Source organism: Giraffa tippelskirchi, chromosome 12, assembly GCF_054371585.1.
Source record: "Giraffa tippelskirchi isolate mGirTip1 chromosome 12, T2T-mGirTip1v1.2.pri, whole genome shotgun sequence".
NCBI classification, from domain to species: domain Eukaryota; kingdom Metazoa; phylum Chordata; class Mammalia; order Artiodactyla; family Giraffidae; genus Giraffa; species Giraffa tippelskirchi.
In genome coordinates this window covers 118,016,717-118,040,791 of record NC_137286.1, presented here as the reverse complement: position 1 = coordinate 118,040,791, position 24,075 = coordinate 118,016,717, and the positions used below count along the sequence as shown (strand labels likewise).

Below are 24,075 nucleotides of genomic sequence, written 5' to 3'. Positions count from 1 at the left end.
TCCTTCCTATGAATACTCAGGACTGATTTCCTTTAGGACTGACTGGTTGGATCGCCTTGCATTCCAAGGGACTCTCAAAAATCTTCTCCAACACCATAGTTCAAAAGCATCAATTCTTCGGCACTCAGCTTTCTTTATAGTCCAACTCTCACATCCATACATGACTACTGGAAAAACCATAGCTTTGACTAGAGGGACCTTTGTTGGCAAAGTAATGTCTCTGCTTTCTAATATGCTGTCTAGGTTGGTCATAACTTTTCTTCCAAGGAGCAAGTATCTTTTAATTTCCTGGCTACAGTCACCATCTGCAGTGATTTTTGAGTCCAGAAAAATAAAGTCTTTCACTGTTTCCATTGTTTCCCCATCTATTTGCCATGAAGTGATGGGACTGGATACTATGATCTTAGTTCTCTGAATGTTGAGTTTTAAGCCAACTTTTGCACTCTCTTTCACTTTCATCAAGAAGCTCTTTAGTTCTTCTTCACTTTCTGCCGTAAGGGCAGTGTCACCTGCATATCTGAGGTGATTGATATTTCTCCCGGCAGTCTTGATTCCAGCTTGTGCTCCATTCAGTCCAGCGTTTCTCATGATGTGCTCTGCATATAAGTTAAATAAGCAGGGTGACAATATACAGTCTTGATGTACTCCTTTCCCGATTTGGAACCAGTCTGTTGTTCTATGTCCAGTTCTAACTGATGCTTCTTAACCTGCATACAGATTTCTCACGAGGCAGGTCAGGTGGTCTGGTATTCCCATCTCTTTCAGAATTTTCCACAGTTTGTTGTGATCCACACAGTCAAAGGTTTTGGCATAGTCAATAAAGAAGAAGTAGATGTTTTTTCTGGAACTCTCTCATTTTTCAGTGATCCAGTGGATGTTGGCAATTTGATCTCTGGTTCCTCTGCCTTTTCTAAATCCAGCTTGAACATCTGGAAGTTCATGGTTCATGTACTGTTGAAGCCTGGCATGGAGAATTTTGAGCATTACTTTGCTAGTGTGTGAGATGAGTGCAATTGTGTGGTAGTTTGAGCATTCTTTGGCATTGCCTTTCTTAGGGATTGAAATGAAAACTGACCTTTTCCAGTCCTGTGGCCATTGCTGAGTTTTCCAAATTTGCTGGCATATTGAGGGCAGCACTTTCACAGCATCATCTTTCAGGATTTGAAATAGCTCAACTGAAATTCCATCACCTCCACTAGCTTTGTTCATAGTGATGCTTCCTAACGCCCACTTGACTTCGTACTCCAATATGTCTGGCTCTAGGTGAGTGATCACACCATCGTGATTACCTGGGTCATGAAGATCTTTTTTGTATAGTACTTCTGTGTATTCTTGCCGCCTCTTCTTAATATCTTCTGCTTCTGTTAGGTCCCTACCATTTCTGTCCTTTATTGTACCCGTCTTTGCAAGAAAAGTTCCCTTGTTATCTCTAATTTTCTTGAAGAGATCTCTAGTCTTTCCCATTTTATTTTTTCCACTATTTCTTTGTATTGATCACTGATGAAGGCTTTCTTATCTCTCCTTTCTATTCTTTGGAACTCTGCATTCAAATGGGTATATCTTTCCTTCTCTCCAGCAGGCACTCACCTTATCTGAAAAATGAGGAGGTTGAGGGCTCTTTTAAATATGGACAGCCCATCATATTTGTATCTGCTCTATTCTATGCTAAGTGTAAAGCATCTTTTTATCTGAAGTCTTTGGTCTCTGCTTCCCCCCGCCCCTGCCTCCCACTCTCTGCATCTCCCTCCCTCCAGTTCTGTCTCTTCCATTGGAAGATTTTCATGTTGTTTCTAAGGTAGAATTGAAAAAATTATGTATTATTAGCAAATGGCATCTTGTTATGAAAGTTTCTTTGGAAGGAAGACTGAATTACATTTTATTTGTCAAAAGAAATTTAATGTAAGTATACCTTGATGGAAGAAACGTTCTTAACCCCCAGTTTAGAATGTAGGGAAAAAATAAGGTTCTAATAAAAAATATATATATATTGTTTCTGTGTTAAGGTCATGGATGAACAGGGACAGAATGTTTTTGATGATAGGCTTTCTTTTTATTCTGCTAATTAGACGTCTTTGATTTTTGTACTACCAATGACACCAATACTTAGAGCCCAGTATGTCTAGTTTCTAAACTGTAAGTGTCCTAATGGAAATAAATATATGATGTTTATTCAACATGACTTAATGAGATTATAATCTCATTTTTTAAACCTCTTTGCTTGACTGCTGCTAAACTTCTTATTTTATATTTATGACTTCCAGTGGCTCTGTAGTTCTTTCCTTTTACAGCTTGTGTGGAACCTTAGTTTCCACAGATAGAGATTAAACATTTGCTATATTTGTGTATAGTACTTTGATTTTTAGTTTTGTGCTATGAAAAACAGTTGAATTCATAATATAGTTGGTTATTTTAACCCATTTTTATACTACTTAAGAGTGATATTTTGATGATATCTAGAGAAAGAGGTTCTGCTAGATTTAGGAAAATGTTGAATGTATTTCACACCAAAAAGTTAAGCTGATGTAACTGATCAAGGAGTCACCACTCAATCTGTTACTGTGTAGATAAAAATTTAAATTAAAGCACAAATCATAGATTTATTATTTGCTACTGCTTTACTTTTAACTACCCACATGTAAGACTTTAAAAGTTACTATAAGCTGTCTTTATAATATTTTTTTAAATATTAGTAATTATCTCAGTAGCCAAGTGAAATAATTTCTTTTAGTACTATAAACATTTGGACTGCACTTTTTGCTTTAATCTCCTTTGTCAAGAGAAAATATGGTGCTGGAATATCTTAGGTATTAGAAATCACAGTTCAGGTTTCTGGCTCCTTAACCTTCTAAGCCTGACAGTATCCTAGCAGTGCAGATTGCCTAGTGGGTTCTGTCATAAATCCAATGCTGGACCCAGCAAAGAAAGACAAGGTCTTGCTTCTGAACTAGATGTGGTAGATTCTTTTGAATGGAAGCTTTTCTGGAACTGATCTGAAATTAGAATGGACCTTCCATGAGAGTCCTGAGCCAGGACAGTTCTGATTAAATTCTAAAAGCCATACCTTCCTACAGGAGGAATAATTACCATTTCCATGTATACATGGCCATACCAAAACACGTGTTAGAGACATGCTCTCTAGTTGTAGATGGACTTACAGTGACTTGCTTTATGATCTCAGTTAAATGAACTTGGGTCTGTCAACTTTAACATAATAATAAAACAATACTGCTTTTTTTGGTCTAATATACATTAATTAGTTATTAAATATTAAAGTAATGAAATTAAACAGTATTTATTTTATGCGCACTCAGATAAATGCATAATATTTTATTTTTCTTCTCCAAATTAACTTTAGATCCAAATGTACCAGCTGTCCAGGCTCCTTCATGATTATCACAGAGATCTCTACAATCATCTTGAAGAAAATGAAATCAGCCCCAGTCTTTATGCTGCCCCCTGGTTCCTCACATTGTTTGCCTCTCAGTTTCCATTAGGATTTGTAGCCAGAGTGTTTGGTAAGAGATGCCGATGATCAATTGGAACAGTGTTATTTATTCCAAGGAGTATCCTTCTAGCCATAGGTGCTCCAATGGTTTTATCTAGCATCACACAGAATCACAAATTGCTAATGGAATTTAATAAATATGTCTGGCTCCATTCTGAAAGTAATTTGAAACCATATTGGTCTTAAATTGAAATGCAAAGGGAAAGAAGAAGAGTTGAGCTCCTGTATTTGAGTAAACTATAATGGAATTCTTATTTTCATTTATACCTAAAAAAAATCACAGTATAATTTTTAAAAAATATGAACTAAGGATTTCTACTGTATAATGTTTTCAGATTTTTATACACATCTTTCTTACCTCTTTTGCTTTTCCTTCCCTGTTGTCCTCTTCAACCTGAATTTAAAACACAGGGAAGCATGTTCTCTGACTGGGTTAATGGAAGCACTTCTTTCAATGTTGTTTCTAATGGCACTTGTTAATGTGACTTTTTATTGTTAACAAGGTAATTGGAATTCCTGTTTTATTGCTTTAAGTGCCCTCCTATCATGCCAGTACAGGGGTGGTGCCCATCTCTTACACTGGGTGCACAGGTGTTTGGACCCAGGGCAAGTTGTTGAGTTGCTGCTTTGCTCCACAGTGTAGTAAAAAGCGAGTGTGACACAGGTTATGTTACCTTATGAGACTTGTAAATCTATCACACCTCTTTAGTTAGGTTTGCCTAAATCTGTTATTTAAAAAGCAAACCATCTTTTTAAAAAACTACTCTTTACCAGAGGTTTATTCTAACGTTAAGAGCTTGATGACCTCAGAAGAGGTTTCCGGTTTTTATGTTCCATTCATCTATCTGGCATCCATAGTACAAATAGACAGTATTTATAACTGTGCCTTTGCTAAATTGAAGCTTTTGGTCAAATTGTAAGTGTTGGCCTGATTGTAGGTCATTACTAGGATTGACAAAAAAAATGAACTGAAATAGAATAAAGAGAATGTATAGTTAGAGGGAAAAAATGTTATTTGGAAAAACTTCAATTTTGAAGATATATCCTCCTCCAGTGGATCTTCCCAACCCAGGGATTGAACCCAGGTCTCCTGCATTGTGGCCAGATTCTTCACCATCCGAGCCACCAGGGAAGCCCAAAGATATATTAATACATGTAATATGTATACATAACACCATATTACAGTGTACCGTGTTCTTCTTACTGGCGGCTGTAGTTTTAAAAATTAGACACTGCGTTAGTGCTGGTACAATGTATAGACGAAGTGCAGCAAAAGAGTAAAACGAGGATGCGCAGAATCAAATATTTAGCAAATTTCCTTTCTTTCGTTGAGCGTACATGACTGCTTTTTCTCCAGGGAAGTTTTCTTTGGAGCTTGGGTTCCTACTTATAGGCCTTCTATAAATCCTTTCATTTATATATATGCTTTTCAGGAAATAACTTATCAAATCTAAAATGATATTTAGGGTATCTCGCTCTGACTTAACCTAGGAAGCTTGATATCAGAATTCAGGAAACATATCTCCCCAGTCATCTGTTTTGTGCTAAGAGAATATGAATAATGCTGTCAGCTCTACAATAGCCACTCCATTCTTAGAATTGAGCGAAGAACAGAGACTGTCAGCAAAGGGAAAGATATGTGAGAAAGAAGAATGACCATGTTTGAAGCGATGGTTTCATGGTTCCCTCATTTTTAACAACCCCCTCTTGTTTATTACTGACTACAGAAGGGCATGGATTGAGAGGAACACTCATACAAAACTATTTAGTACTTTTCAAAACTATTGTGTGTTTACGTTTGTTTGGAGCAAAGTTCAGAATTAGGGTGAGGCTCTGGTGGCTCAGATGGAAAGCGTTTGCCTGCAGTGCAGGAGACCTGGGTCAGGCAGATCCCCTGGAGAAGGACATGGCAACCCACTCCAGTACTCTTGCCTGGAAAATTCCAAGGACAGAGGAGCCTGGTAGGCTACCGTCCATGGGGTCGCAAAGAGTTGGACAGGACTGAGCACCTTCACTTTCACTTTCAGAGTTAGAGTAGCCTTTCCTTTTCTCTTCTGATTTAGGTTATATACTGACTTTGATTTTTCTTTTAAAGTTATTTTTTTATTTAATTTTCTTCTCTAGCACAGGTTTAATTACATATTAACTGGTTCTTGTAGTTTTCTATTATGGTAATGAGAGTACATAATCCTAAGCTATTGATTATGTTGATTTGTTTTTGTATTCTCCTCATGAAGAATACGAAGAATACCTAAACATCAGTCTCCATTAAATTTGCAACTAAAAATTATAAATACGTGGACAAACAAATATATAATTTATCTTTTTCGTTTTTACCCTGACCTTATCTGAGGTTCCTAAATAAGTAAGAAGAATAGTTAAACAACTGTTTATTTGTTTTGGTCATATTATTATTTATTTTAAATCTAGGTTATTTTGACCAGTTTTATTTTGCAAACCATTCTGTGATTCTGTTGCTATAATTAAAACAACCACCACACACACACACACACACACACAACCATGCAAAAACCCCATTAATACACAGAGGTCAGTTTTTACAATAGTAGGAGCATAATTTTGATCATGAAAATTATATATCTTTTTTTCAGATATTATTTTTCTTCAGGGAACTGAAGTTATATTTAAGGTTGCCCTAAGCCTGCTGAGCAACCAAGAGACACTCATAATGGAATGTGAAAACTTTGAAAATATTGTTGAATTCCTTAAAATCACACTCCCCGAAATGAATTCATCTGAAATGGAAAAAATAATCACCCAGGTATGATTTAAATGGTAATAATAAGGTATAAGATTATATAGCAGTTTCTTTACTAATTATATTATTAAATGTTTTAGCATAAACATGTATTTTGCTTGACCGTTTTTAAATTTGACAGATACATTTTATCTAGAAATGAAACTATTGTGTAATTTCTCCTTGTGACATTGTCTGTGTGGCTGTGCCCAGGCAAGGTGATTCGGTCCTTGCCTGTGATGATTCATGAGTTTTTCAATCTAGACCGGTGGTAAGACTGAAGATAGAACTGAGAGAGTTAGGAAGACCTAATAAATGAATAAGCTGAGACTCGCTCAGCTTTGTAATATTGTTGTGTGTGTTAGTCACTTAGTTGTGTCTGGCTCTTTATGATTCCATGGACTGCAGCCCACTAGGCTCCTCTATCCGTGGGATTTCCCAGGTAAGAATACTGGAGTGGGTTGCCATTCCCTTCTCCAGGGGATCTTCCCCACACAGGGATCGAACCTGAATCTCCTGCATTGGCAGGTGGATTCTTCAGCATCTAACCACCAATTCTGTTTTAAAATATATAAGGAGTACACATGACAGGAATGAGGACTAGAGTTAGACAGTCTTGGATTCCCCATCAACTTCCAGATCTTTTATTAATTGTCTGTCTTGTACGCCTCACTCTAACCTTCTGAACCCTAGTGTTCTCACCTCCAAAATGGGACACTTCTGACCCAAGAGGTTTTGTGAGGCTTAAATGAGACTTGCTTTATTAGTCAGGGTCCCTTGCAGGAAACAGAGTCTACCTCTAGTAACTCAAAGGAGGGTACCATTTACAGGAGTGCAGGCAAGGTTAAGGGAACAAGACACGATGTCCAGGTGCTCAGGAACCAGTGACAGAAGGAACTGTTCATATCCATGGTGCTGGATCAGGAGAAGGAGGATATGATCGTGCTGCCAGGCCCAGTGAGTGCCAGAAGTCTGGAGGCAGACTCTCTGGAGGTTGCTGTGGTCTTGGTGAGCAAGACAGGGAAGGAGCAGGGAAGAAGTTCCCAACCTCTTTCTTCTGCCCCTTTTGATCTCCTGATGACCTTTACCACTGGCTATATATACCCAACCAGAAGTCATGAGAAATGCTGGGCTGGATGAAGCACAAGCTGGAATCAAGATTGCCGGGAGAAATATCAATAACCTCAGATATGCAGATGACACCACCTTTATGGCAGAAAGCAAAGAAGAACTAAAGAACCTCTTGATGAAAGTGAAAGAGGAGAGTGAAAAAATTGGCTTAAAACTCAACATTCAGAAAACTAAGATCATGGCATATGGTCCCATCACTTCATGACAAATAGATGGGGAAACAGTGGAAACAGTGACAAACTTTATTTTTGGGGCTCCAAAATCAATGCAGATGGTGACTGCAGCCATGAAATTAAAAGACGTTTACTCCTTGGAAGGAAGGTTATGACCAACCTAGATAGCATATTTAAAAGCAGAGACATTACTTTGCCAACAAAGGTCCATCTAGTCAAGGCTGTGGTTTTTCCAGTGGTCATGTATGGATATGAGAGTTGGACGGTGAAGAAAGCTGAGCACCGAAGAATTGATGCTTTTGAACTGTGGTGTTGGAGAAGACTCTTGAGAGTCCCTTGGACTGCAAGAAGATCCAGCCAGTCCATCCTAGGGGAGATATGTCCTGGTTGTTCATTGGAAGGACTGATGTTGAAGCTGAAGCTCCAATACTTTGGCTACCTCATGTGAAGAGTTGACTCATTGGAAAAGACCCTGATGCTGGAAAGGATTGGGGGCAGGAGGAGAAGGGGACGACAGAGGATGAGATGGTTGGATGGCATCACTGACTCGATGGACATGGGTTTGGGTAGACTCTGGGAGTTGGTGATGGACAGTGAGGCCTGGTGTGCTGTGATTCATGGGGTCGCAAAGAGTCGGACACGACTGAGTGATTGAACTGAACTGAACTACTCCTTGGAAGGAAAGTTATGACCAACCTAGACAGCATATTAAAAAGCAGAGACATTACTTTACCAACAAAGGTCTGCCTAGTCAAAGCTATGATTTTTCCAGTAGTCGTGTATGGATGTGAGAGTTGGACTATAAAGAAAGCTGAGTGCCAAAGAATTGATGCTTTTGAACTGTGGTGTTGGAGAAGACTCTTGAGAGTCCCTTGGACTGCAAGGAGATCCAAACAGTCAATCCTAAAGGAGATCAGTCCTGGGTGTTCATTGGAAGAACTGATGCTGAAGCTGAAACTCCATTACTTTGGCCACCTGATGTGAAGAACTGACTCATTGGCAAAGACCCTGATGCTGGGAAAGATTGAAGGCAGGAGGAGAAGGGGACAACAGAGGATGAGATGGTTGGATGGCATCACCGACTCAATGGACATGAGTTTGAGTAAACTCCGGGAGTTGTTGATGGACAGGGAAGCCTGGCGTGCTACAGTCCATGGGGTAGCAAAGAGTCGGACATGACTGAGCAACTGAATTGAACTGAACTGAACTGAACCAGAAGTCAGCAGGAAGGAGAGTGTGGGGAATGCAGGTCAGAGGGGTCTGCCTCCTAGGGTACCGAGAATGGATGAGGGCAGAGAATGGAAGCAAATGGAGGGTAATCAGCATTATCATATACCTAGTCCCTGATTCTTCATAGGAACCAGGTAAGAGGCAGTTATATATTGTTGTTCAGATGACATGAATATACTTAAGACCAGATTTGTAAATAAAGCAGTCGTGCCTTATGAGTACTGATAAAAGTTACCACTTTCCAAGAGGCCCTTGGGATAGCAGATAAAAAACAGAGTTTAGAGCAAGAGAAAAGGAGTCTGAGATCTTGTACTAGTGTTCAGCTATCTACTAGCTGTGTGGCTTTGGGCAAGTGGGGGCAACCTCTTTGAGTCTCAACTTCCTTCTCTACAGAATGGAAATAACATTGTTTTTAGGGGTAAATGTAACCAACTCAGTTGAAGAATTTTGTATCATTCAGTCTATAACAAGAACTCATTTTGTTACATGTAAAACTTTCTTTCTACCACATGTGTGGAATTGAAACCACAAGCAGATTATTCTGTAAATACCTGTGAATATTTTTTATTTGTTTAGATGCTCTGGAAATAGAAAAATATAAATTTTATTTACATACTCACTTATTTCCTAATTCTTCAGAAATATCTTTTGGGACTGGCAAGTAGTCAGAGATTGTGGTTTTAGAGAGAGATGAGGTCTGATTTGAAGTTAGATCACCTCTCTTTTCTAAGATTAATGAGGGAATTGCCTAGCTTTGGAGATTATTACTATGGTTATTGGATAGAAGTTATAGGCTGGTAGATTTGAACTTGATATTAGAGATAACTTTCTAACCAATAGAATTGATTAACTATGGAATAATACTTTGGCCAGCTGATGTGAAGAGCTGACTCCTTGGAAAAGACCCTGATGCTGGGAAAGATTGAAGGCCAAAGGAGAAGGGGGCAGCAGACAATGAGATGGTTAAATAGCTTCACCAACTCAGTGGACATGAATCTGAGCAAACTCGAGGAGACAGTAAAGGACAGGGGCAGCTAGCGAACTGCAGTCCATAGGGTTTCAAAGAGTAGGACACAACTTAGCAATTGAACAAAAATGAACTGTTAATATTAAAGGAGATTTTGATGAGTTTTATTTACTATAAAAATGCAAATAATGCAGAACAGCACAAAGAAGAAAGTAAAGTTACAAATCTCAATAGCTTGAGATTTAAAACATCTTAAACATCCTCTTACAATCTCTAATTATACTGTACATGCTGTTGTGTAATAATTTTTTATTAAAATATTTGTAGAGTATTGGACATTTTTGCATGCCAATAAATATATCCCTGCTCTCATTTTTAATGGTTGCATAGTACAACCCACTCCAGTGTTCTTGCCTGGAGAATCCCAGGGACGGCGGAGCCTGGTGGGCTGCCGTCTGTGGGGTCGCACAGAGTTGGACACAACTGAAGTGACTTAGCAGCAGCAGCAGCAGCAGTAGTCCACTGTGTTCATACTCACTCGGTAGGGGAAAAAATATTCTTATTTAAAAAGAATGACTATATTGTCTTGAAATATTTCAATTCTAAGATTTGACTATCTCTAATAGTAGTAGTGCAAGTATCGGTGAGATTTTTTGTGGTTTCTTCTCTCCCAACAGTGTTAGTGTGGATACCAGTGCTTAAATGGCAGCTCACTTTCTCTTGCAAGTTTAGACTAAGGAGGAGTTACCTGTCCTCTAACTTTGAAGCAAACTGTCTTCCTAATGGATGACAATATGGGAGAGCAGCAGCAGCTGCAATTAAACAGCTCTGTACAGTGCCCACTTCCCAAGTGGCTCAGTGCTACAGGATGCACCTGCCAATGCAGGAGACGCGGGTTTGATCCCTGGGTTGGGAAGATCCCCTGTAGAAGGAAATGGCAACCCACTCCAGTATTGTTGCCTGGAAAATCCCATGGATAGAGGAACCTGGCAGGCTACGGTCCATGGTGTCACAGAGTTGGACATGACTGAGCGATTGAATATGTATGTATAGTTCCCATGGTGTGCAATTTTAAAGATTCTCTCTCTGGTAGGATGTTAGTGAATTCTAAGAGACTTGCATGGATTAGAAAATGGATGAAAATATTTAGTACAAGCCCATTCTACCTCCTTGACAAATAATTAGAAGGGCTTTTGATCTTACTATTATAGAAATACCCTATGCAGTTTTGGTTATTAACCAGCAAAAATGATCTCCAGCTTGGATAAGAGTTACTCAGTAACTCATGTTTATCTGGTAGGCTACACTTTTGGAGACCATTCCTAGATTATGTATATTTTGGTTGCAAAATATCTTTGGACATTAACTTTCTCTAGTGTCTTGGCCTCCTCATGAGAATGTTTCAATTGTATAGAAATCATCTGTTTGTCCGTATTTGACAGTCACACTTGTTACAGTTCCCTTTGTTTGGTATGTCATGCTGTTGCTCATTAAGAAATATTGGGAAATCTACATGAAGTACCTTAGAAACACAGATGTGTCTTTGTGTACATCCTGAAGGTCAGACTGACCCTGTTTTCACTGCAGGTTTTTGAGATGGATATTTCTAAACAGTTACATGCCTATGAGGTGGAGTATCACGTGCTACAGGATGAACTCCAAGAATCTTCCTATGCCTGCGAGGAGAGCGAACCCATGGAGAAGCTGGAGAGGGCCAACAGCCAACTGAAAAGACAAAACATGGACCTTCTAGAAAAATTACAGGTAAAGAGATAACGATTTGACCAAGAAAAGCTCTTGAGTGCCTCCTCTCCTGCATAGAACCATACCAGGAAGGATAGAGCTGTGGTGTGGCTGACTGTTGACCTGTGTATCAGATTGTGTCCAAGTGCCCTGGGGGCTACAAATGCGCATGCTACAAATGCGCATGCTGATTTAAGTATCAGTTGGGAGAGAAAATCTCTCACAAAATAATTAAGTGGCAGTTCAGAGCAGAATCTGATTCAAAACTTACTTGGTATTGCACATGTTTGGTTTAAGTTCAAGTTGGGAGGGATTGACTCGAGGAAACGGGGAAATCTCTGGAGGTCTTGGAGCTTGAGTTGGACTCTAGAGGCTTGGTGGGAGGAATGAGTGAGGAGTAGGGAGTGTTGAAAGCCGGATGATATGGCACAACTTAGAGGAAACTTAAATCCATTTAAGATTTACATTGGGGAGAAGTGGGGTAAACATGATGGAGGCAGATTTGTAAATAACTTTCAGGGTCAAGAAGAGTACAGCTTTAATCATGTTGAGAGAGAAATCTCAAAATTTTTGAACCATACTTTAGAAAGATAAACCTGGAAAAATCTTGATGAGGAAAGATTAGAATGGGGAGAGAAGGCAGGGAGACCAGCTAGCAATTATTTGTAGAAATCTGTTTGGGGAAGATGAGAACTGTCTAGAGTAAAACTCACAGAAATGGAAAAGAGAGAATTGAATGAAAACAGGTAACATGTAATCCTTGCCATGAAGGAATTTACAGTTGATAGTTTAATGTGGTGATCTCCAAAGAAGATTTAGCCAGGGACCAGGCTTGATCACTCAAGAGCTTTTGTGTAGCAGAGTTTTATTAAAGTGAAATAGCACCCCTTCCTCTTAGACACAGACATCAGAAGGGGGATGGAGAATGCCCCCCTCACTAGTCTCAGCAAGGGAGTTATATACTTTTTCAATTGGTTATTACAGTAAATCAAAAGAATGTCTCAAGGTTGTAAAGGTCTTACCAGACCCACTCCCACAATTTGCATTTTAAGATAACAGGATTGGAGCTAACAATAGAAAGAAAGGTCTTACCAGACCCACTCCCATAATATACCTCTTAAAATAACAAGATTAGTCAGCAGGTTCTTGTTAAGGAGAAACATGTCCTTGAGCAAGATACAGTGTTATATTGACTAAGACAAAGCAATGTAGAAAAAACATTTGTTCTTTTCTCCTTGAGAGCCTCAGACCCCTTTTCTCCTTCTCTAAGGCCTTGGACCCCTTTTTCCTCAAGGGCCCCAGACTCCTTATCAACCTACCTAAGGATGAGCTCTCTCATGGTTACTTCAGAATATAAACTACGTATTTATTTATCAGTGCACTCTTACAAATGTGATAAGTGATTTAGTGTAAAAGTAATATTGCACATCTGTAACCTATATGAAGTGTGCTGTGTATCCAAGCCTCAAGCAGTGGGGCTTCAGTGTGGTCAGAGGAGGGGGAGGTGAGAAAGGGAAGCTTCCAGGGAGCAGGGGGGTAGGGGGTAGGGAGTGTGGGGAGAGAGATTCTGAGTTAGAACTGAAGTACCCAGTGGCTCCTTGGTTTCATGTCTCCGAACTAGGGAACACTGAAACCCTGCTTTGATGTGTGGTAACTCCTCTGAAGGATAGCTGGGAGAGAAATAGCTTAGAAATGAGGGGTTCCTAGAGTGCTTCCCAAGAAGAAACGCTGGTCTCCTCCATTTCATCTACACTAGCTCTGGCCCATAGAACATTTTGTGCCTTTTCCAATTAAAAACAAGCCAACGATGTTGCGTTATTCCATTGCTAAAGATAATTTTTTAAACAAGATTTGCAAATAAATTCATCCATACCATTTTTCTAGATTCCACGTATAAGCGATATTATGTGATACTTGTTTTTTCTCTTTCAAACTGACTTCACTCTGTATGACAGTCTCGAGGTCCATCCACATCTCTACTAATGCTACTGTTTAGTTCCTTTTTATGGCATTGTATATAGGTGCCACATCTTCTTTATCCATCCCTCTGCCGATGGACGTCTAGGTTGCTTCCATGTTCTGGCTATTGTGAATAGTGCTCCAGTGAACATTGGGGTGTGTGTATCTTTTTGAATTATGGTTTTCACTGGTTATATGCCCAGGAGTTGGATTGATGGATCATATGGAGGCTCTATTTTTCAGTGTTTTAAGGAACCTCTATACTGTTTTCCATAGTGCCTGTACCAGTTTACATTCCCACCAACAGTATGAGAGGGTTCCATTTTCTTCACATCCTCTCCAGCATTTATTTACCAAATTATATTTTTGTTTGAGGTGTTAATTATATGAAAGTGAAAGTTGCTCAGTTGTGTCTGAATCAGTGACCACATGGACTGTAGCCTGCCAGGCTCCTCTGTCCATGGAATTCTCTAGACAAGAATACTGGAGTGGGTAGCTTGTCCCTTCTCCAGGGGATCTCCCAGATCCAGGACAGGAATTGAACCGGAGTCTCTTGCATTGCAGGCAGATTCTTTACCAGCTTAGCTGCCAGGAAAGCCCTCCAGCATTTATTGTTTGTAGATTTTGTGTGTGTGTCTGTGTGATGGATACCAAGGTGGGGGAGGGGGAGGGGGATGAATTGGGAGATTGGGATTGATGTGTATACACTACGGGTACCATGTACAAAACATATAACTAATGAACCTACTGCATAGCACAGGGAACTCTACTCAGTGCTCTGTGGTGACCTAAATGGGAAGGAAATCCAAAAAAAGAGGGAATATATGTATATGTATAACTGATTCACTTTACAGCAGAAACTAACATAACATTGTAAAGCAACTATACTCCAATAAAATTTTTTTAAAGAGAGACAACAGTGTCTATTTTCAGAAAGAAAAATAAACACGCTATTGTCCTTTATTACTAGGATGTTTCAGTGATGATTAGTTGAACACTTCTTTATTTAGGGAAAGTGGGTTTGCCCCTGGTTTATGTTATAATGATTTTTATTAATGGTTACAAATGTTTTCATTCACAGTTCAATGTTATCATCACCTCTGGGTTCCCAAGTTATGTGGGCACATCCAACACCTGTAAAAACTGATAAGATCCCATGTATGTGTTGAGCAAATCCTGTATTTCCTCTCAGAGGGCAAAAAACCTCTTTTAACACCTTAGGGCAGTGTCAGGAATCTCCTGTTTTTCCCTGTCAGATCCTAGTCACTCGAAACGAAGACCTGTGTGTGGAGTGAATACCCTCACTACTGAGGGATGATGATTTAATATTGCATTTTTGGTGGATTCAGTGAGATGAGATGTAGTTTGTTACAACTCTAGTTATATTTTTGAGAACCATAAAAAATCGCCGTGTCATGGATGGTTTCAGAGTATTTGCTTCCTATACTATTGTACTAAGTAATATGATATGATTAGCTAATATATGCAAGTTCTGACTGCTGCTGTGATGATGAACCAAAATCTTCAGATTTTTGATTTGGTGGATTTTGTGTTTTTTGTGTTTGTTTTTTTTTTTTTTTCGGCTCCAAACAGATAGCTCATGCTAAAATTCAGACCTTGGAATCCAACCTGGAAAATCTTTTAACCAGAGAGACCAAAATGAAGTCTTTGATCCGGACCCTGGAACAGGAGAAGACGGCTTATCAGAAGGCAGTGGAGCAGATCCGGAAGCTGCTGCCTGCAGATGTTCTAGCCAATTGCGAACCACTGCTGACAGACTTAAACTGCAACCCTAACAACAAAACCAAGACAGGAAACAAGCCATAATGAAAGACTTGCCACCCCAGCAGGACGTGACCATTCAAGGATGCCTCAGTCTGGGGGAGTCTGCATGCTGCTGGCCCAGCGCTGGACACCAGAGCTGACAATCACTGAATTGGTTTGAGCCCAAGTCAGAGCCAGTGGCCCTTGCTCTCCTCAGAGCATGCCAGTTCTAAACCATTGTACATATGTAGACTGTTTTTTGCTGTCCTTGTTGACTATGTACATATATATAAAATGGACATAAAGAGTTCATGCTTTCAGATAAAAGTAGATGCATATTTAGAGCAATTTTTTAAAAAAAGAAATCAAAACTTCATGAAATCCACACCAAAGGGAAGTTAAAGTGAAGTTCCCCTTGGACTCGTGTGAAATCAGTTTGTAGTGAAACAAAGCTAGAACATCTTTGTATATTGAAATATACTTTAAAAAATGAATGTATTTTTTTCTCCAAAGAATGGCATGTTTCACTCAGTGGTGGAGAGGTGGAAACATTTGTGTAACTTTATGTGCATCTGTCTTAAAATCTCCTGACATTATATATATATGAGGAAAATGACTGATTGCCAGTAAAGCTCCTCTGAGTTTTTCAGGAAAGTAGGGGTCTTCCCCTGCTGCCTGCTTTGTGCCAATGAGCATGTCACATCTACATGCATTTTGAGTCTGGTCAGGCATTACTTTAGTTGTGTGTAAGGAGGAAACAAGACTGTGGCTAAGTCTGCCCACCCAGCTCAAGGTGAAAGAGAACATTACTAATTTTCTAGTAAATTAGACCAGCGTTTTGTTAAACTAAACATATCAGTCCTTAAAAATTAATTTAGGACCTAACTTGTCTTCTAGCCCTGGAGTAGGAAATGGCAACCCACTCCAGTATTCTTGTCTAGAAAATCCCATGGACGGAGGAGCCTGGCAGACTACGGTCCATGGGGTCACAAAGAGTTGGACATGGCTGAGCGACTGAGCATGCATAAATTGTCTAGATTAACTTTCTACCTTTTTATTGAAATTTCTCCTGAATAAACTACTTGGTGCCATAGTTAGTGACAAGGATTTGCCATTTCCCACTAAAATGTGGGAGCTCTTGTGTTAGTTCTCTCTACCTTAAATGGAAGGCAAGGAAATGAAGATGAGATACTGTGTTGAGATACTTTTTTTTTTTTTGGCAATTGACAGGTCTGATAAGGTTGTAATCATCCTCCCCTTCCACATGAGAGTTTATGAGAACTGTGGAATGTTTAAAACAAACTTGAAATCCATGGGAAGGGAAGGAGAAAGCCTTTCTAAAACCTACAATTCTGCAGACATTCATGCATGCTGGGTGAATGGAAGGAAAGCAGTTTTAATTTACACATTGAATTTCTCCATTTCAGAGATGATTCTATGACAGTGCCTCGGAAAGTGGATGCAGCAATTTTGCCTTTCCAAACAATATTTTTCATCACTGCTTTTTTCAGTACTTGTATTATCACAGATGGATTATCTGGGATAATTTTCTTCAAAGGGAGTTTGTTATACACAAGCTACAATGTATTACAGAGTAGGAAAGTAAAGCTCTAAAGGTTTCAGAAACGTTTGATGAGTGGATAAGCATCTGAACACCCCCTCCCACCCCCGTCGGCCCAGTTACTCAGTGGAACGTAGTGACTCAGTGTAGTGTAGCAAATGTAATGTCACAATCAGCAGGCCCTCTCATCCAGGCAGTTTCTCAGAAGATGAAGTCTTACTAGTAAAGTTAATGTAATTTCTAGGTTCTAGAAAATGCTGACCTAATCAATTGGGGCCACCAACTGTTCTGTTGCTTGGATTTCCCTGAAAGTTCTCTATTTGTAGGAGAGGTATTTTCTTATGAGGAATATGATAAATATCATCTGGTTACTGTCTGGTGATGCAAATTACCTGATGTGTATGATACACAGGTGGTAGCCAAGGAAACTTCAAGTTGGGAAAATAAACTTTTTCTTTCAGTTGTTCAGATTAAATTTTATTCTGGATCTTCACAATCAATGTTATCAGTTGTATTATGGTGTTCAGGGCTTGCCTTGGATACAATATTTCTTTTGAAAATGAATTTTCTTTTTATTTTGTGATCTTTTAAATGTTGCACCAATTATGCTTCATGCATTGTTACATCTTCATTTGGTTAATGTAATGTCTAGTTCATTTCCAATAAATACATTGCTGCCTGTTTCCTTGGCTTATTGGTTTTACCTTTGTAATAAGAGAGAAGACCTTGGTTAGAGTCCTTCACAAAATCTGCATAGGTTGGATTGTTGCTACTTAAAATTTGTTCACTGATAATTCTTTGAATCAGAGACAACAAAGATAATTTTTAGAAACATTTATGAAAGTACATTCAGTTCAGTTTAGTCGCTCAGTCATGTCCGACTCTTTGGGACCCCATAGACTGCAGCACATCAGGCCTCCCTGTCCATCACCAACTCCCGGAGCTTACTCAAACTCATGTGCATCGAGTCGGTGATGCCATCCAGCCATATCATCCTCTGCCGTCCCCTTCTCCTCCTGCCTTTAATCTTTCTCAGCATCAGGGTCTTTTCCAATGAATCAGTTCTTCGCACCAGGTGGCCACAGTATTGGGGTTTCAGCTTCAGCATCAGCCCTTCCAATGAATATTCAGGACTGATGTCCCTTAGCATGGCCTTGTTGGGTCTCCTTGCTGTCCAAGGGACTCTCAAGAGTCTTCTCCAACACCACAGTTCAAAAGCATCAATTCTTTGGCGCTCAGCTTTCTTCACAGTCCAACTCCCACATTCATACATGACTACTGGAAAAACCATAGCTTTGACTAGATGGACCTTTGTTGGTAAAGTAACGTCTCTGCTTTTTAATATGCTGTCTAGGTAGGTCATAGCTTTTCTTCCAAGGAGCAAACATCTTTTAATTTCATGGCTGCAATGAAAGAACATTGTCCGTTACTAATTTTCAGCTGCTTTCCCAATGGAATCTTTTGCTGACAGGTATAAAAAGACAAAAGATAACCATACAGACAGATCTGCATTTACCCCTTTTGTTTTCTGTTTACCCACATAGATAGCAAGTGAGAGAAAGAGGATAAGAAAACACAAAATTAAAATTGAGTTAACTCCTCGGTAAAAAGATTAAGGGCATTTATTGATATGATATGAATGTGCTTACATAAAATAAGTATCATCAGAATATTTTCAAGTGTGTTTGTAATTCAATAAATGGATACTGTATCTTCTTGCTAACTTTAGGACTAAAACTTTGGAATATTTTGCACTACATGTAATTAAGCATTTTGAGGAGTCAGTGTAGGCAAAAGTATTAATAGAATGGTCTCTTAATATCCAGATTAATTTACCCATTTTATCACCATGTCACCATTTTACTCTGATAGATTATAGAAAGGAAATCTGCCATCTGAATTATTTAGTGCTCTACCATGATGGATCACTCTTATTTGCTGCGATATGTCGAGCAAAGCACTAGATTTAAGGTGGGGGTTGAGTCATGGCTCTTCCCCTTTTATTTTTCATTCAACAAATAGTTTTTGTAAGCCAAGCTAGATGCTGAGTATTCGGAGGTGGAGAAGATACAGTCCTTCACCTCCATGAGCTTGTGGTGTAGTTGCAAGGAGTTAATTAGAAAACAAGAGAATTTACACTCTAACAGGTATGCTGGGTAATCCAGGCCAGACTTACTACCTGCAAGCTGCCGGGAGGGGCTCACAGTGCTTTGGAGTGGGTGGCAAGTCCTCAAAGGAGGTGATGCCTTCCCTGAGCCTGGAAGAGCCAGTAGAAGTGGAGTGGGCTCTGTTGAACAATAGATGAATGAGAAAGGATGGCATATTTGTGAGATCACAACTCATTCCTTAATCCCAAAGGACAGTTAGTGTTCCCATGGCGAGGGGTCGAAGAGGGGCAGGGTGGTGGTGGGACACAAGTCTCCTGACAAGCAAGGGCTCTCATCAGGAAGGTCTTAGCCGATATTTTGAAAGAGTTTGAACTTCACCTATTGAGAGATGGGAGCCATTAAGGCCAGTAACCTGGCAAGAGACATGCTTCGATTTGCTCCAGTCCACTTAGTATATTTGGACAGAAGCTGGTGCCTGAGAGACTGAAGTCAAGTGAATGCATTCAAAAGCTAGGCCAAAATATAGAGAAAGCCTGGTCTGTGGCAGTGACCTTGGGAAAGCAAGTCAGCCTAGACTTCTCTCTCTTTGACATAGTTGATCACTGAGATCTGCTAGCTTTGTCTGCTAAATATTCGTCCATTTTCCCCTGAAATCCCTGAAACCAAGGGTAGTCACCAGACAGATCCCTGCCTGCTGAGTTGCTTCAGTGGTGTCCGACTCTTTGCGACCCCAAGGACTGTAGCCCACCAGGCTCCTCTGTCCATGGGATTCTCCAGGCAAGAATACCGGAGTGGGGTGCCATGCCCTCCTCCAGGCGATCTTCCCCACCCAGGGATTAACCGTGTCTCTTATGTCTCCTGCTTTGGTAAGTGGGTTCTTTACCACTAGAGCCACCTGGGAAGCCTGATCCGTTAAACTACAACTTACTTCATAACGAATTTAACCTGCCTACACTAATCAAATTTAATTGTTTTTACGAAAACTTGCATATCTTTCAAGCGTCAGGAAGCCTAAACAATATGACATTTGTGCAAATTCGTTTTCAGGAACTTCGAATCAGCTGTGTCCAGTTAGAGCTCCAGCTGCTTAGGACTTGCTGGGATCAATACTCCTCCAATTGGCCATGTGTGAGTATCAGATGGGTAAAATTTCAGAGGGCCAAAAACTCCACCCACAGAGCACGGGTCCTCTCTTAAGAAGCGTGCAGCTTAGCTGCGCCTGCGCAGAATGACAATTACCGCACGTTTTCCTTCTCTCTAATTGGCTTTCCACGCTCCCCACGTCTCACCTTCATCCCGAGCCCTTCACCTGCGAGGCACATTTGAGGTCTATTCTGCCATCTCCTCTTTTGCTGTCTCTGGGACAAGCCCTTTCTCTGGTGCAAACTTCGGCATTTCAGCGTTTGGCTCGCTGTGCATCCAAGAAGAACGTGGTTCGTTGACCACCCCGTCGCTCTTGCAGGTAAGGTGCCTTGTTCATGTCCTTGCTGGGGTTTAAACTGAGACCAGCCCCCATTTTGAGGGGCTCCAGAGTCACAGATGTTGAGCTACTTGGTGTTTTTTTTGATCTATGCGGAACCAGATTTGCCACAAATCCTACTTAGAGGGCATGGCAAAGGGAGCCTGTCCAGATACGGGTTGTTACCACGTACCCGAACTGCGCGCACCTTGGGCAGAGGGACCTTTATAAAACGTGACTCTCAGTTTAAAACCCTTCCACGGCTCCTCCTTCTTCCCAGGATCATCCAGTCTTTGAGGTGACACACTTGGCCTTCCATGAGTGTGTCTCTGTCACTTGTCCTCTGCTCTAGTCAAATGGTTAAGCTCCATCTCGTTTCCTGAACCAGCCGCTCTTTAGCTTTGCACTGGCCGCTTCTTGTCCTGGGCACTCCAGAGCTGCTCCTGTCTCCCTGTACTCTGTCTGGCCCGCTCCTTCAGGACGTTTCCGTCTGTACTGTGTTGTGGGAGGAACTGAACCCCCCCACTATAGCCCAGGGTGTAAGGTCACTGGTTACCCTGAGGGTCCTGCTGACGGACTCAGTGCCCCCAGAGGGGATTATGTATATATATATTTAAAAAGTTAACATCATCATTACTCTGTTATTTAAAAAAAAAAAAACCATGTTAATGGATTTTAGGTCAATTGAGAGGTAGGCGTAATATTATTTAGCATTTGTGTTCCTTGGTGGCGTAGTATGGGTCACGTACTTTGCTAGATGTTGGAACCTCAAAAATGTCTCTCTCCTAGCTTCTTTGAGTAGTTTCTTACCTGACAAATTCACTGTTCCTATGGAAAAAAAAAAAATCAGAATATATGGAGTGATATTTCATTAAGTTGTAAAGGGACTCAGGTGCTTTATGTTTATCATAAGTATATGCTAAATGGTATGTGCTATAAATAATTTGTCATATGCAGTGTATTAGACTCTACCTTAAACTTATTTAAATACATGCTACAGCTATAATGGGCTCTCATGTTGGCTAATTCAGGAACATTATTTACCAGACATTATTGTCCATATTGTCCATACCAGATATGGACAGTGGTCCTTGGAGCTGTGTAATATAGCAGTTGATAAAGTATATTACAGATTAAATATTTCCACATATATATATTATACTGAGAACTGAGATCATATACCCTACACAGCTTGTAGGCTACATGAACATGATTTTACTATTGCATTGTTTTCATTGGCATAATTTTACTATTCTGAGAGACTCTTATTCAGGCAAATTAATTCATTTTTCACTACAGGAACTTCCAAAAGACCCTTCAGCATTTCAATAGAAAATTTATACCCGAAACACTTTGAATTCCTCGCTTCAGAATTCTCACGTTGCTCTTTCACCAGTCTTAAACTATTATATCCTGATCTTTATCAGTCTTAATCAAGTTCTACATTGAAATACTTACCTGAAACTAAACTTGGCTTCTGAGATACAAGCAGAGCTCTGTAGAGTTGGTGTTCTCCCTTACTATGATAATAAGCTCAGCTCTATTTATCAACAGGTTGTGTTGGTGAGATTTGGGAGCTGCTGGGCATTCAATAGTATTATCTGTTGTATACACATATATTCCATAACACACACACTTTTATTTTCTCTCTATCCTTTTGTGTTGTATCTCATGCTTCATTTCTATTTTCTTACTCTGACCCCCCTTTCCCTAAGCTGTGTTTTGTCTCAGATTTCCTGGTAATTCCCATCAACATTTCATACGATAATTGGTGGCTCCTGAGAATAGAACTTAAATGTTGACCTTCAGTACCAATAGTATAAAACAGAGGAAAAGGTTTGCTTTGAACTAAATATTTGTTTTACTACCATGGGTAAAATCTATAAATGTCAATACCTGGGCATTCCAAGGAAATATCCCCTGAAACCTCATATAAGGAAACATGAGATCTTTTAAGGTGAAATCAACAGTTGTTGCTCTCATCTGTAAGGTTACTTTAGACTGAATAGCACTTGAGTCTGAAAGCTTCAACTGTGATCTAACTGAATATAATTTATAGAGCTAAAGAGAGCTTTCCTGGTGGTTCAGATGGTAAAGAATCCACCTGCAATGTGGGAGACCTATGTTCGATCCCTGGGTTGGGAAGATCCCCTGGAGGAAGGCATGGCAACCCACTCCAGTATTCTTGTCTGGCGAATCCCCATGGACAGAGGAGCCTGGAGGGCTACAGTCTTTGGGGTCGCAAAGAGTCGGATGTGACTGAGTGACTAAGCACACACACACAGAGCTAAAGAATGATAGGGTTAATCAGAAGAGGACTAATTAGTCTTGGAAAGACAGAAGAAAGAAAACCAGGCAGGTTTAGGCAGTCCAGAGGACAGAACCTTAGCCAAGACGCCTGGCAAAGCTGTCCTCATTGTTAAAATGGACACAGCCTGTCCTGACCTCCAGAATCCTAGTGTTCTGGCTGGCTCTCACAAGTCTGTTCCCAACGTGAGAATGATGTGTCTGTGTTGGACAGAGGCCCCAAAAGTACAGTTCGTTGTTCTCGCCTTGTTTGAATGTATGTCCTGAGAGCAGTCTTTCATATATGATTTAGCGATTCACTGTGTTATAGAAGCCAGGCTAGTTACACAAGCACAGATACTGGAGCCCCTGCCAGAGTCTGTTTTTCTATGTAAGTTAAAAACAGGAATTCTAAATTTTTAAAATTATAAAATACACATAAAATTTAGCATCAATAATTTTTAAGTGTATAGTTCAGTGGCATGAAGTATTCACCTCCTGCTACCATCACCACCATCCAGCCATCTTTTCATCTTGCAAATCTGAAACTCTGTACCTTTGAAATGGTAATTTCGTATCCCTCCTCCCAGCCACTGGCAACCATTGTGCTTTCAGACTGTATGATTTCAACTACTCTAGTACCTCATTTCAGTGGATTCAGTGTAGTTTTGCTTGTTTGTTTGTTACTGGCTTATTTTAGCATAATGTCTCCAAGGATGTTTCATATGTAGTATACATCAGAATTGCCTTCCTTTCTAAGGCTAATATTGCATTGTATGCATGCCCTACATTTTGTTTACCCATTTACCTGTCAGTAGATACCTCGTTTGCTTTTACCTTTGGCTATTGTGAGTAACGGTCCTGGAAACATGGGTGTGTGAATTTCTCTTTGGGCTTCTGATTTTAAACATCAGTCTCAGGACTGAGTCTTTGGAAGTCTACCCATGAGAGGTGAATCTGTGGTTTGTGTGCTAATGAAATCAATTGCTGAAACTTCAGGGCCCTGAACTAGAGCAAACTCATTAAGGTAAGCGATATGTTTCAACCATTAAATTTTTTTTTTGTATTGGAGTATTATTGTTTTACAATGTTGTTAGTTACTGCTGTACAATAAAGTGAATCAGCTATATGTATACATATATCTCGTCCCTCTTGGACAGTCCTCCCAAACCCCCATCCCACCCCACCTCCATCCCACCTGTCTAGGTCATCAGAGAACGCTAAGCTGAGCTCCCTGTGCTATACAGCAGGTTCATACTAGCTATTAGTTTTACACACGGTAGTAATGTATATATCTACAAACTAAGTGTATATATCTAAAAACTAAGATCATGGCATCCGGTCCTATCACTTCATGGCAAGTAGATGGGGAAACAATGGAAACAGTGAGAGACTTTATTTTCTTGGGCTCCAAAATCGCTGCAGATGGTG

At 40.0% G+C, this 24,075-nt stretch overlaps 1 protein-coding gene across 16 annotated transcripts in view; it reads left to right on the top strand.

The window, feature by feature from the left end:
- TBC1D4 (TBC1 domain family member 4) overlaps positions 1 to 17,474 on the top strand; it is a 207,556-nt gene extending 190,082 nt beyond the window's left edge. For 15 of the 16 annotated variants that reach the window (XM_081549935.1, XM_081549931.1, XM_081549932.1 and 12 more), the window contains 4 exons: positions 3,356 to 3,515; positions 6,118 to 6,287; positions 11,352 to 11,528; positions 15,060 to 17,474. In XM_081549935.1, coding sequence (XP_081406061.1) covers positions 3,356 to 3,515; positions 6,118 to 6,287; positions 11,352 to 11,528; positions 15,060 to 15,293 — 741 coding nt within the window. In that variant the 3' untranslated portion in view covers positions 15,294 to 17,474. Of the gene's footprint in view, positions 1 to 3,355; positions 3,516 to 6,117; positions 6,313 to 10,615; positions 10,635 to 11,351; positions 11,529 to 15,059 lie in introns of those variants that run through there. The other variant, XM_081549936.1, reaches the window with a different exon arrangement.
- Positions 17,475 to 24,075: the final 6,601 nt, after the last annotated feature.